The following is a 15,092-nucleotide window of genomic DNA, read 5'->3' on the forward strand; positions in this document are numbered from 1 at the left end:
GTTGAAAGAAAAAGAATAGAAAAAACATAGCATGAGGGGTAGGCACGGTGGCTCACACCTATAATCCTAGCACTCTGAGAGGACAAGGTAGGAGGATCGCTTGAGGTCAGGATTTCGAGAACAACCTGAGCAAGATTGAGACCCCGTCTCTATTAAAAATAATAAAAATTAACCAGGTGTGGTGGTGCGCGCCTGTGGTCTCAGCTACTTGGGAGGCTGAGGCAGGAGGATCACTTGAGCCTAGAAGTTTGAGGTTGCAGTGAACCACGATGACTCCACTGTACTGTAGCCAGGGTGACAGAGCAAGACTGTGTCTCAAAAAAAAAAAAAGAGAAAATATATACCATGAGACAATAACCATATGAAAATTGTAATGGTTGTACTAATATGAGACAAAATAGACTTTAAGACAAGTAATGTTACTATAGACAAATAACATTTTATAGTGATAAAAGGGTCAATTCATCAGGAAGATATAATAATTATAAACATATGTACCCCTGATGACAATCCTCCATTGTCATTAAATTGAGAATGATGATCAATGACAATTGTTGAGTGATGAATTTAGACCCTTACTTTACACTATAATTATTCAAAATGGATCACAGACCAAAGGTAATAGTTAAAACTGCAAAACTTATAGAAGAAAACAGAAAATTTTCAATGACTTTGGGCTGGGCAAAGATTTCTTAGAAAATATACATATATATATATATGTGTGATTTGATCGAAATATAAAACTTTCTTACATTTCAAAAGCCACCATTAAGAAACTGAAAAAGACATGCCACAGACTGGAGTAGTATTTACAAATCATAAATCTGATAAAGGACTTGTATCCAGAAAATATATGAATCTCTTACAAGTCAATAATAAAAAAACAAACAGCCTAATTAAAAAATGAGTAAAAGGTGTGAATAGACATTTCACCAAGGAAGATATAGGATTAGAGCATAAACATGAAAAAATTTTCAACTTCCGTAATCATTAGGGAAATGCAAATTTAAACCACAACGAAATACCACTTCACTCAGTCAACTAGAATGTTTATAATAAAAAAAGGCAATAACAAACGTTCTATGCTAAAATTATTCTAAATAGGCCAGGCGTGGTGGCTCACACCTATAATTCTAGCACTTTGGGAGGCTGAGGTGGGAGGACTGCTTGAGGCCAGGAGTTCTAGACCAGCCTGAATAAGAGTGAGACACCGTGTATACAAAAAATAGAAAAATTAGCCAGGCGTGGTGGTCTGTGCCTGTAGTCCCAGCTACTCAGAAGGCTGAGGCAGGAAGATAGTTTGAGCCCAGGAGTTTGAGGTTGCAGTGAGCTATGATGATACCACTGTACTCTAGCCCAGGTGACAGAGTGAGACCCTGTCTCAAAAAAATAAAATAAAATTAGAAAAAATTATTCCAAAATAAAAAGTTTATTTTAAAAGTGAGTAGTGTTAAAGAAAAAAATGAAGCAATTGCCCAGAGTCACATAGAAAAGGAGTAGTGGAACCTAGATTAGAATCAAGGATGTCAGCCTCCAAGTTTGTATTCTTTGTCACTACATTCTACATATATAAAGTTGCTAGCAAGGTGTCTAAAATATCAGAGGCCTTTAGGAAATGTTATTCATGTGCATAACTTATAGTTTGCTGCATATATTATAATAGAATATATAGTGCTCATATATAGTATGTATAATAATATAACTACTACTAATAGTAATAATAAAAATGTTATATTGTCATTGAGATTGAGGAAGTTCCTTGGGAAATAAGTAACACTATAGTTTTTCCAGAGAAAATCCACACTGGAGTTATGTAATTCCAAAAATCACACATGATAAGCATCACTAAATATTGGTTGATTTAGTAATTATTGTTATTTTCCGTTGCCCCATTTCTGAGCCTCTTACTCCTCTGATTCATTGGACCATACACTCTGTCTCATAATTCATTCGAGACTAGTTGAATAGCAGTGCTGGTCCAAAGATGGCGCTAGTATTTCTTTTCGAATGTCCTGACTTTGGCTCATTTGTTTAGCAAACATTTATTGAGCACTCACTCTGCCACACACTATATTAAGATAAGAGTGACATTTAAAATTACAAATTAACATTAAAGTATAAACCAAACAAAAATCTCCAATCCCTAGGAAATTAAATATTCCCTCTTCTGTGGAGCCTTTTGTGATTCTCCCAGGTAAATTCAGTCGCTCTCTCAGAGCACCCATAACAATCTGTTCAACTCATAAAATCACACCCTTGTGTTGTATTAGTCTTTCTGTAGCTCGCCTGTCTCCCACACTTGACTCTTTTAAGAGCTCCTTTAGGTCAGGTTTTCTTGCACAGTAGTCAAAATGTGACTGGTACAATTCTGCTTTGGAGGACGTGTTTTTGTTGAGTTGTGTTTTGTTTTGTTTTTTGTTTGACATGACCTGATTGATGCATCCAGTCACTCCTCCAATAAGTATTTGCTGATACCTATTCTATGCCATGTACTATGCTAGATAGTTTATAATAAATAAGAAATAATGACGACAAACAAGGGGAAACAAGCAAGGTCCTAGACCTCATGGGAATTCACATGGGTACTTGAAAAGAGTGTATTAAATATTTTCTTTGTACAAAGTCAATCAAGCATTTAAACCTTATTTATTATATTAATATTATTCAAATCTTCTGTGGCTTTAAACTTATTTTAGGTATATTTTACATGTCATAGCTTGACAGTGGTATATTAAAGTCTCCTACTGTAATTGCATTTGTTTTCTTCTTCTATTTTTGCTTTATATTTTGCCAACAAAATAAGATGGAAAGGTCAAAAATGAAAGAATGGGCAAAGGGCTTATTGTCTTGTGGGCTTTCAGGGAGCTAAGGACATAGACTTTGTACTGATGTATTTTTTTCATCTCTCTCTCTTCGTCTCTCTCCTCCTCTCCTCCCCCTTCCTCTTTCTGCATTCTCAGTATCTAGAACAGTAAGGCATACTCAATTCATGGACATTCAGTTCAAGTACTCATCAATGTCATCTAGCCATCTGCCCAAGCTAGAATTCTAAGTCTTAGACTCTTTCCTTTTCTTCACTCTCTTCCCATAAATTCCATGACCAAATCCTATGGATTTATCTCCTTGATAGCTCTCATCTTTGTCCCCTGGTCTCCTCCATCCCCTCAGCCTCTGTTCAGTTCTTCTTTGGCCACAGATTGCTATAGTCACCTCCCAACTGGTATCCATGCCTTGTCTCTTCCCCTCTGATCCAATCAATATCACTCTCCTGGTTAAATGTTTTCCTACAATTGCAGTGTGAAGGTCCAAATGCTTTAATCCTGGTTTTGAGACTCTTCATGATCTGGCCTACTTTCTAATCTCACCTCCTGTCATTCCAAACATGCTTAGCTTCAGCAATATGGAAGCTGGTGCATCATGCTGAACCATAGCTCCATTCCTTCACAGATACTCTTCCCTTAACCTAGAATACCCTTTCCTCATCTTTTGTCTCACTAAATTCTATGGGTCATTTGAAACTTAGCTCCTGATGACTTTTTTCAGGATGTGCTCCCTCACCATTACAGTTGTAGCCCTCTTCTGTGCTCTCATAGCACCCTGTGTGTTCTTCTATCTTGGTACTTAACATATTGTCCTGTCATTGTTGATGTACATGCCTGTCTCCTCTACCACTCAGACTGCAAGTAACCAATGCAGAAATTCTTTTTATTTCATTCAGTTGGAATTGCCAAAACCTAGCCTAGAGTGTGGCTCATGATAGGTTCTTAGCTAATAAATGTTTTTGACGTGAATAAATGTACTTTTGTGGCCTGATAACAATGCTTTTATTTTTCTAGGTACATGGTTCAGTGGCCAGGGGGCCGAATCCTGCATCGCCATGAGCTAGATACCTTCCTTGCACAGGCAGTGTCTACCCAGCTTTACGAACCAGATCAACTCCAAGAACTCAAGGTGATTTGAACGACCCTCATTTAAATTCTTTCTTTTATGAGCTTATAGCTCTACTTTAGGTCTTTTTTTCCTGGAGCTGGGGAGAAGAGTAAGTTCTGCATGTAAGTGTTTGACTTAATTTAACCAAATATTTATGTCTATTAATAAAACTGCGAGGTGTCTGTTACATCGCTCCCATACTGATAGATGGGATTGGACAGAAACGATAGATATTGTACAAGGCAAATAAATCATGGCCCATAGACCATGGTAAGGTTTCTAATTCCTACAAGATACAGTACAGGGAACTTATCCTGGTATCCTCTGCTTGTCTGAGTAAATGTCCACTCCCCCTTTTAATAATAGGTTTTGGGAATTACGAGGAAGTATAGAAAAGCGTAAGGAAGAAAATCCACCCACTGAAGGCAGTAGAACATAGTAGTATAGAGGATACTGTCTGAAGCTAGGCTGCCTTAAGTTTGAATCCTAGCTTTATTACCTCTTAGCTATGTGACCTTGGGCAGGTTACTTTTCAAGCTTCAGTTTCCTTACTTGTAAGATTATGAGAATGTTAAGTAAAATAATCTGTGAAAAAGAACAGTTTCTGACATATTTTAAGTACTCGGTACTCAATGAATATAGCTATTAATGCAGAACACCCCTCCCCTGACTTTACTAGCCATGCTCCTTTGAGGCCCTAGGGTAAAGTAGAATACCAAGTTCAATAAGACTTGCAAAATTTTAATTTGAGTGAGGTCAACTAAGGGAAAGATGAAACAGTGTAAGACAAACAGTGAGTGGTTCCTATTTGCAGTAAAGTAGTATTGCTTGGTCCTAGAGCAGCTGCTAATGGTAGTACACACCTAGGAGAGGTGCAAATACTTCCCCTTTTCCTGTTAAAGCCATCTTCTAACACACCAACTTGAAATAACCACTGTGGAAATTTTCTTCCAGTCTTTATCATGCACTTTTATGTAGTTGCGATATTGTTTATGTAATTATATATTATGTTTTTTCATTTAACACAGCACATATTTTATGTCTTAAAAAATTTTAGTAGGCCGGACACAGTGGCTCACGCCTATAATCCTAGCACTCTGGGAGGCTGCAGCAGGAGGATCTCTTGTGGTCACGAGTTCGAGATAAGCCTGAGCAAGAGCGAGACCCCGTCTCTACTAAAAATAGAAAAAATTAGCTGGCCAACTAAAAATAGAAACAAAAAGTTAGCCAGGCGTGGTGGCGAGTGCCTGTAGTCCCAGCTATTTGGGAGGCTGAGGCAGGATGATTTCTTGAGCCCAGGAGTTTGAGGTTGCTGTGAGCTAGGCTGACGCCACAGCACTCTAGCCCAGGCAACAGAGTGAGACTGTGTCTCAAAAAAAAAAAAAATATTTAGTAAATAATATTTTATCATATGGATGTATTATTTAATTATTATAATGTTGGTGATTTAGATTATTTTCAGTTTTCCCTATTATGCGTAATGTTATAATTAACATCTTTATGCATAGAGTTTTATTCACATCTCTATTTCTATAGAATAAATTCTTAAAAGTAGAATTTCTGAGTCAACAAATGTGAACATTTTCAAGGTTCTTGGCACATATTGTTTAATCGTAATATACATTCCTCACCAGATTTATATGAGCTCCTGTTTATTTCACTGCATCTGCATCAGCATTGAGTATTCTTTCAGTCTTTACTTTTTTAATTTTTTCTAATTTGACAGGCAAAAATTAAAGATATCTCAAGTTGGTATCTTTTTAATGTTGTGGTGAGTACCTTTCAAAGCATCTCATGGAAAGACATGGATAAAAGCTGCTTGTGCATTCAAATGTCTATATTGAAGGGCAGCATATTCAAATTTAACTGGAAGAATCAGCATGACAGGAATAAGAGTAAATGTTATTAACAGTAGTTTCTTAGTAATTTTTCCTCTGTAATGGTTTCAGATTGAGAAACTGGATGCCCGAGGGATCCAGCTTGCTGCCCTCTTCATGAGTGGGGTTGACACAGCTCTGTTCGCTAATGATGCCTGTGGCCAGCCAGTCCCTTGGGAGCACTGCTGCCCCTGGATTTACTTCGATGGCAAGCTGTTCCAGAGCAAGCTAATTAAAGCAGGCCGAGAGCGAGTATCCCTGGTTGAGCTCTGTGATGGCCAGGTACCAGCATGTTGGGTAGCTGCTAAGGGCCAGCTCTGATTTGCTGTGGAGATGAATGAGCAGGGAGAGGAAAAGAGCAGAGACATTGGGGAGGGAGGGAGCAAAAGTAGGAGAATGTGTCTGACCTGAACCTAACTTAGTCGACAGTGGTCCCAAAGGCCCATAGTCTGGTATGTACATGTTATAAAATCATGTGTTGGAAAGTTTTTTCAAGAGCTTGAAGTTTTCTTACCCCATTTCTTACTCCAAGTATTTCTTTCCCATGGAATACTCAGATATACTATATGCCTTTCCTCCAACTTAAGAGTAAAGGAATTCATTTCCTTTATTTACAAAAACTGTAAGTCTCTTTTATAAATGATGATATTTTTTGTAAAGGACTATATTTGGAACTAGAAGAGGATAGTAAAGTAGATGACAGAGTAGAAGCAAAGGACTTTTTAAAATGAAACCTTGGGAAAGGTGAGAGAAGGCAAGGGAAAGGAAATCTTACTCCTTTATCCATTTTCCGAGGAATGAGCTGAGGGACTAGAACAGAGGTCGGCAAACTACCCAGCCTACCTCCTGTTTTTTGTAATACAGCACACCCCCTGTTTTTGTAAATAGCATTTTATTGGAACACAGTCACATTCATCGACTAGCATACTGTCTGTGACTACGTTCATGCCACAATGGCAGAGTGGAGTAAGTGTGACAGACAGTATGGCCTACAAAGCCTAAAATATTTACTGTCTGGCTCTTTTCAGAAGTTTGCTGACCTCTAGACTAGAGGTATGGGCTTATCCTGGACAGAGCTCAGGGTCTCCAATCCTGAGTATGGGGGAGAAAGTTAAAAGGCTTTGTATTTGTCAGATTTTTGTTCTCTCTTTTACCTAATTCTGTTACCTCTCCTTTAAAAAATGACCCAGCCCAATGCTAGCCATGTAAGAGACCATTAGTAAATCCTTATTGTTATATTTATCTTCCTTGACTTAGTCAATGCACCTCACAAGCCTTGGTCAGACCTGATATGATGTCATGTGGAGAGTGGGGGTTTTAGTGCCAGATAGGCTTCCTGAGTGTGTAGCCTTAAACCATTTAACTATAGTCCTCAATTTTTTAATGGAAATAGAATTGTGAGACTGTACCTAGATTGCTCAATACAATACTGTACCTGAAACACGGGACAAGTTCAAAAAGTGGCAGCTGCTATTATTATTGTGCTCCTCATTTGAAGGCTGACCTGGCAACCAAAGTGGAAAAGATGAGACAGAGTATCCTTGAAGGAGTCAACATGAACCATCCACCGCCTTCTGCTCTACTTCCATCACCTACTTTTGTGCCTCCCATGGTGCCCTCTCTCTACCCTGTTTCACTTTATTCCCGAGCCATGGGCTCCATGCCACCTCCTCCTCAAGGAAGGAGCCGGGGCTTTGCAGGTCAGTACCTAAGAATGAGGTATTTACCATCCTTGATTTATTTCATAATAACCCATCCAGTAATTATTGCCAGATACAGAAGCAACAGTTTCACATATATCTTATAATCATTTATTAATACTTTCTATGCTGTGTAGTGATAGTGTGAAGAGCAATTTATATCCATTTTGACTTCCCAGACCACTCTCCATAGAGTTGGTTGGTCCTCAGGGATTTGACTCTCACCAACCAAAGTCATGAAGTGATTGATGGGGAAACCAGAAGCCACTTTATTACTTTTGAGAACGATAACTCATATGAACTGGATCTTCATGATTGCTGTTAGTTCATTCCTTCCCCTATAGGCAGATGCACACAGGAGCTTGCAGGAAGAGCAATGGGAGTAAATGGCCAGTGTTGGCAAATGACGATAGCTTGATGTACCCATTTCTACTCTGGGGGTAGACCTGACACATTACCCTTCCTTCAGCTCTAGAAGCATGGAGAGAAATATGTCACTGACCATGTCCCCAGAGGATTGCAGTTTAGCGAGGAAAACAAATACACGCACACAAATACACACATACATATGTATGTATAAATTATGGTGACACCTGAGCTACTACTTAACCATGAATACATAGTCATGCTTAGGTAGCTCAGATACTTATCCTGATAATTCAAACAATGTGTCCCTGGTGAAACGGGATATTTTAATGGGGACATTTTAACATGAAATAGCAAGATTCTGTGATTGGGTGAGGGTGTCATTGCTGTGGTTGAAAGTTTGTTGTCTGTTGCTCCTTGCTTTAAAAATAATAAAGCTGGAAGTTGAAGTTAGTTTTTTAGTGTCATAAAAAAATTCAGTATGGGTGTTTAGCTCAAGGCTGGGCTTAGATGAGCAGCATGAAAGTCTGCTCTGGTAACTCCCTGTTCAGTCAGGTAATGATCAAGTCTTACATCCGGGGAGCCAGCCATTTCATCCCTTTTAGATGACTTTATAGATCCCTTCTCTGATTCTTTGTGTGTTGATTTTATTATCTAAATCTCAGAAGACAGCCTTAATTAAGGCTAAGTTTTCGAGAGCCAGTGATGATTTGTCTCTAGTTACTGGTGGTTCATGAGGAGCCTCTGCCTTCTGAAAGGCCACAGAAGGATCCCCAAATGCAAGTGTTTCTTGTCCCTCTTAGGAATAGCTATCACCCTAGTTCCTTGGATTTTAAATTTTTATATAAGCGAAGAGCTCTTTACTAACAACCCGCTAAATGAGTTAAGGATTATTAACATTTAGTTTCTTTCCATAAACTAAAATTAAAGGCCTACTAGAACTCCTTATTCTATGAATGCTTATTTTGGTGCTTAATTACAAAAACTCGACTGTGCTTGTAAGCTTACACACATAGTTGGAATTTCTTCTGTTCTAAGAAACTATCATGCCGTCTTGTCTTGAATTGGTTCTGGTTTCTACCTGTTCTTGCTTTTTAATTATAAATTACTATTAGTTTCATTATTTTTGGTTTAGTTTGGTTGTTTGGCTAATCATACAGTGTATAGTGATGCATATTTGTGTCAAAAGTGGTTTTGGCCTATAATTTTCCAATAACTAGATTTTAAGACATTATCTTGACAAATATTGAATTTCTACTATATGCCAGAGTTGGTAGTTAAAAAATTAATCACCCACACCCCGTTTGCTAAAGTAGATATGTACAGATCTTCAAACTCCTCCCCCTAAATTCACTTTAATCATAACTCCTTATTGGTTTTTTTTGTTTTTTTTTTTTTTTTGAGACAGAGTCTCACTGTGTTGCCCGGGGTAGAGTGCCATGGCATCAGCCTAGCTCACAGCAACCTCAAACTCCTGGGCTCAAGCGATCCTCCTGCCTCAGCCTCCCGAGTAGCTGGGACTACAGGCACGCGCCACCATGCCCGGCTAATTTTTTCTATATATTTTTAGCTGTCCAGCTAATTTCTTTCTATTTTTTAGTAGAGACAGGGTCTCACTCTTGCTCAGGCTGGTTTCGAACTCCTGAGCTCAAACAATCTGCCCGCCTCGGCCTCCCAGAGAGCTAGGATTACAGGCGTGAGCCACCGCGCCCGGCCTCATAACCCCTTATTGTTATCACAGAATCTTTTATCAGAGAGAAATGAAAATAAGAAGAATAGGTAGGCTGTAGGATCTTTTGTTCCACCTCTTGTTCTACCTTGTACTTACCATTCATTACTGATATTCTTCCTCTCTTGCCAGGTCTCCATCCAATCCCACCTCAAGGAGGAAAACTAGAGATTGCTGGGATGGTTGTGGGCCAGTGGGCGGGCAGCAGATCCTCTAGGGGCCGAGGATCCTTTGGCATGCAAGTGGTTTCTGTCGGTGGGCCAGGAAAGGGGTATGTATTCGAATAGGTTGATGTGAACTAGTATCAATCAAAGTGCCCTTGGGAAAATGCCCGGCCATTGAATCCTTCTATTAAGGTAAGAGGCATTAACTAACTTTCCCTTTTTAAAGCCAGTTTTCAGTTTAGTTTAGCAAACATATAAAAAAATGCCCTGCCTTGACAAAAGAATTTCTGCCCTGGAGGAGGACATGGGACACAGAACATTTCAGTTCAGTGTAATGTAGAAATGACAGAGAGAGAAGTTCACAGTGGTAACATAGAGGAGGGACATCTAACTTAAGAGGGTCAAACTTTCTAAAGGAGATGAATAGTTAACCAAGTGAAAATGAGGATGTAGGCTTTATATGTTTCTCATGATCACTTTTTCTCCCACTTGCTAAAGGCATGGAAAAGAACAGACTGGTAGAGGATCCAAAGGACACAAAAAAGGAAATAAACAAGTAAGTACTTTTTTGAGATTATCTGACTTCTGTTTGAAGCCTCTTGCCTTTTCAGCTAAATTGCAAGAGATCAGATCAGGCATGGAAATTTTAGCTGCTCAGGGGAGCTTCACAGCTTCTCCAGGCATTTGATTTCATTCCCCCACTCTCTAGTGGTCTAGTGAGGGTTAGCCCACAGGGCTGCAGAGTCTTATCCTTTTCCCTGAGGGAGGCTACAAGATAGAAACCAGGTTCTGTGTCCTGAAGACCTACCCCTAGCATAGTATATGCTACATGCAGCCAGAAAGGGGCCAGAGTGAAACTAACAGTGAGAGTGCCTACGGCCTGCCTGAGTTTCTGAGGAGCCACCAGAGATGCTTAGAAAATTGGGCTTTTGCCTTTGCTGAATATGAGCGGGGGGAGCATTACCATTCTGCTTATTCTTCATGACTCAGCAAGGTCTTAAATTTTCTTGTAATCTATGCCTTGAATTATATTACAGTTCCCACTGGTCCGCATTAGACACGCCCCCTTCCCCCACCCCAAATATAGACTATGTGGACCTAGTCTTGTAGTGATCCGCATTCTTATACTGGACTCAAACCGCCGGGCTCCTCATAGTATAGCAACAACCATTTCTTGAGTACCTACTTTCTACCAAGCACCCTCTAGACATTTTACATGTAGTCTCTAATCCTAGGCAATTTTGTCATCAGTTCTCAATCCTAAATTTATTGTCCTGTATACAGCCAGTCCTCACTATATCAATGTTAACCCCCATTATCTAATGTTTTCTCAAAGAAGATAAATTTCCTCTAATGTTATTTTGAGCCAAAAATGGAACTAGAATGGTAAGTCTCCCACACAAAGCATTTTATAATACACTCCAAAGCTAGAGGGCAGTGACTTTGTCCTTTTTTCAAAGCTTCTCGGCTTTTTCTAGAAGCTGCTCGTAAGGTAAAAAGGATTGCACCTAGGAGGAAAGATAGTCCACCCAGGTAGTTTCCCATAAGATGGTACAGCCTTGGTGAATTCATGGCTCATCAGATTCAGGGTCTGATCATCAGGCATACAGTCTGAAAAACCTGATATTTCTGGTATAATAAGAGTACATCCATCTCAGTGATTGACTCATACTAACCAAGATCACAGAAATAGCTATGTGGATATGGCTAAGGGGGAGGGGAGAGGAAAGGAGGAAGAGAAAAAGTATTGATTTATGATAAGAAGAAATAATCATTGTAATATATTGTACACTTATTTTTCTCCAATTGCTCTTTTTTTTTTACTAGTCAAGTGCAGTAGTGAGAAGGGGGGAAAGAGTAGAACAAGGAATTCTATCTGTAACTGATTGTGAACAATCAACTGAGATAACTACCTTCAAACCAACCTCCAGTCACTCTTATAAATACACGAGTTCATTGAAACCACATAAATACCCAGTGAGGTATTTATTATTCCCTATTTTAAACAGGAGGAAACTGAGGCTCAGAAGAATGAAGCATCTTGCCCCAAATTATCCATCAAGTCATTATGAGAGTTGACATTCTAGCCAGAGCTAACTAGTTCCAAAGCCCTATGTTGTGCTGATTGCAATACAGTTTAACGTCTCTAATTGTTAGAGGCAAGAGTCAGACTCAGGTCTGGCTGACTTTATGTGCATACTCTTAACCATTACTGCTGGAACTTTCTTTCTCTAAGGGCAAGGTGTAAGAGATGCCATAGTATCAGAAGTTTGCTTGGGGGCATGGAATCAGAACAATGATATTAGCTAGCATTTATTGAGTTCTTATAGTGCCAAACACATGTTCTAAGTGTTCTACATGGACTGTCTCACTTGAATTCTTACAGGAACCTATGAAGTATAATAGATACTCTTATTCTCTCTATTTTACAGATGAGGAAAGAGAGAGAAAACAAAGGATGGTAGGTGACATTAAATTTCTCTTAGCTAAGATTGCTGCCGGTACTCTTATCTACTCTAGGGGTACCTTGGCCAAGGAAATCCTCATGTTGACTTTGTTTTTAGCTAAGGCATCTTCCCTGGACAGAAATACTGCTGACTTCCTTATTGACTTTCCTTTTTCTATTTAGTCACCTTTTTTCCAGAGTATGAGAAAATTAATTGTTCCATTTTATTAAATCTGCTTACATTGTAGTCCTGTCTTCCCGGGATGATTCCTAGGCCACTAGAGTTTCATATGTTCTTAAATTCTTAAGTCACTTATTTGTAGTGTTTTGATTTCTTTGTTGACTCCCTCAGGTGGCTAATTCGATCCATTGTGTGAATGTTTACTTGTTTCATCTTATTTCCAGGTTCTTGGGCAACACTTCATAGTAGCCCCCATGTTGTACAGACTTTGGAGCCAAATGATCTAGCTTTGAATCTGGCTCTGCCACTTACCAGTTCGGTGACCTCGGGCAAATTACTTAGCCTCTCTGTGCCCTAGTTTGCTCATCCTTAAAATTGGAGAAATTGGTATCTACCTTGCAGGGTTGTTAGGAGGATTAAATTAAAGTCATTTTACTTTTTTGAGCCTCAGTTGTCTTATCTGTAAAGGGAACAACAAAGGATGCAGCATGTCCAACCACTTAGTAATCAAAGGCTGTTATTATTCCTAATACCATTCATTGAGAACCAGTACTACACTGCAGAGTTATACAGTTCATATCATTAGCACAAGGAGTCACATTTCTGGGATTAAAAGAAAAACAAGCTGGATGTGGTGGTAGTACGTGCCTATAATCCCAGCTACTCAGGAGGCTGAAGCAGGAGGATCGCTTGAGCCCAGAAGTTTGAGGCTGCAGTGAGTTATGATCATGCCACAGCACTACAGCCTGGGCAGCAGAGTGGGACCATGTCTCTAAACAAAAAAATTAAAAAGCAAACCAAAACAACAACAAAAAAGAAAAACAGATGATTGTTTTTAGTTATGAAGGATTCTGTGGAATGTTGCACATAGATCTCTTATGTTTCTTTCCTTTCACTTGCACATCTACATCAGACTTTAGAGGCTGACTGACCAGGAGTGGAATCCTAGCCCTATGACTTTCTATTTTGTCCTCGAGCAAGTTACTTTAATCTTTCTGAGACTCAGTTTCCTCATCTGTAAATGGGGCATCATAAGATCTACCATTTAGGGTCCCTATAAGTATTAGAAAAACATAAAGCTTTGTCAACAGTAGCTGTGTCATTGCCATTGAATTATAGTTGAGTCCATCTGTTGTCACCGTAAGTTCCCAGGACAGTATCAGAATGGACTAGGTATCAACAAGCTTTAGGTTTTCTGGTGTTTTTGAAGAACTGAAGCAGCTTCCTCAGGCTAGCCTATGAACATGCTTAGGGAGGGTCAGCCAGTTTGGGATTACCATTTCCACTGAGTATCTCTGTTTTTGACAGAGCTCTTCAGATGGAGTCTCTAAATCCCTGGAGCTTCATCAAGGTCGATCTCGCTCACAGGTAAACGGAAACAATGGCACATTGATCAAGGAAGAGAAGAGTGATCATCATCTTCCAGTCCCATCACAATGTGCCTTATCCAGAGACAGCAATGTGTGTAATAATGGTAACCGCTACCTCCCTGTGAAGAATGGGGAGAAGAACCGCTTACAGGAGCAAAAGCTAGAAACTGTGGCTCAACGGAAAGAGGAATGACACGCTGAAGATGACTTCACTAGATCGGGAAGATGGGAAAACCTGTACTTTTCTGATTCTCGGCCCAAGTTAGAGGAGAATATAAATGCTCACCCTAGATTTATCCAGTATTTGGATGGGATATCTTATTGTATCCATCTTTTCCCCTTCCTTATCTTTTTCTGGGCTTCCAGACTTAGTGGTCTGCTTATGGAGAAGTTCTGGTCAAACATCAATGGCAACAAGACTAGCTCCCATTCTCAAATTCAATATATAGCACCAATATTCTCTTTATCTCCCCTGGGAGCCTAGTAAGGTAGTAACTGTCAGAAATTGGATGTCATCATGTAAGGTCTTATAGAAAAGTTCCAGCTTTGGTTTTCTGAGTATTTATCACCATATTCATTTGCATATTTACATGATGAACCTATGGGGTTGTGGGGACAGCTGTCTATGGTTTCCTGACTTGTTTTTTTTCTCTGTGAAGTGGTAGGGCCATGATATATCATCAGTATCCACCTCCTCCTCACTCTTTCTCCCAGCTCACTGTACCCCAGGATTTTGTACCACCACCTCTAGCTCTGGCCTGACAATCAGATAGGTAGATGTTTTCAGGAAAGTAAGGTAGTATTGGTTATTTTATTTTATTTTATTTTTTATTTTATACACTTAAGAAACTACCAATGGCCTTTGTATTGGGGGATTCAAGTGAGTCAGAAAAGTACTGGGCAGATTTTTCCTGCCTCTCAACCAGTCACTGTTTGTAAAATAGAAGATGTGGTGTGGTTCGCCTACTCCTTACTGCCCACACCCTGAAAGGGTTGGAATCAATGTAGTGAAAGGGACTCAAAAGACTCTGTGTGTGTACGTGTGTGTGTATGTGTGTGTTTGTATGTGTGTGTGTTTATGGGTGTGTGGGTGGGTGTATATATGAATGCATGAATCTCTCTATATGCATACACATACCCTTTATATAAAGAGACAGATCTATTTATCTATACATATTTTATATATATATATATGTGTATGTGTGTGTGTGTACATATATATATATATGTATACACATACGTACATACATACATGGTGATGTCCCAGAGGATTTACTGAATTTCCCAGAAATGCTTCCACTGCTATGGAGTGGTGGGTTTCAAAAGACC

The 15,092-nt window shown here is 39.3% G+C and overlaps 1 protein-coding gene across 2 annotated transcripts in view; it reads left to right on the top strand.

Annotated features, from left to right (window-relative positions):
- The window catches only part of FAM120C (family with sequence similarity 120C), a 97,130-nt gene extending 82,292 nt beyond the window's left edge, over window positions 1–14,838 (top strand). The window contains exons 11-16 of one of the 2 annotated variants that reach the window (XM_012663975.1): window positions 3,837–3,951; window positions 5,880–6,089; window positions 7,306–7,507; window positions 9,735–9,873; window positions 10,265–10,322; window positions 13,702–14,838. In XM_012663975.1, coding sequence (XP_012519429.1) covers window positions 3,837–3,951; window positions 5,880–6,089; window positions 7,306–7,507; window positions 9,735–9,873; window positions 10,265–10,322; window positions 13,702–13,956 — 979 coding nt within the window. In that variant the 3' untranslated portion in view covers window positions 13,957–14,838. The remainder of the gene's footprint in view (window positions 1–3,836; window positions 3,952–5,879; window positions 6,090–7,305; window positions 7,508–9,734; window positions 9,874–10,264; window positions 10,323–13,701) is intronic. The other variant, XR_001138294.1, reaches the window with a different exon arrangement.
- The last annotated feature ends 254 nt before the right edge of the window (window positions 14,839–15,092 follow it).

Source organism: Propithecus coquereli, unplaced genomic scaffold (genome assembly GCF_000956105.1).
Source record: "Propithecus coquereli isolate 6110/MARCELLA unplaced genomic scaffold, Pcoq_1.0 Scaffold849, whole genome shotgun sequence".
NCBI lineage: Eukaryota > Metazoa > Chordata > Mammalia > Primates > Indriidae > Propithecus > Propithecus coquereli.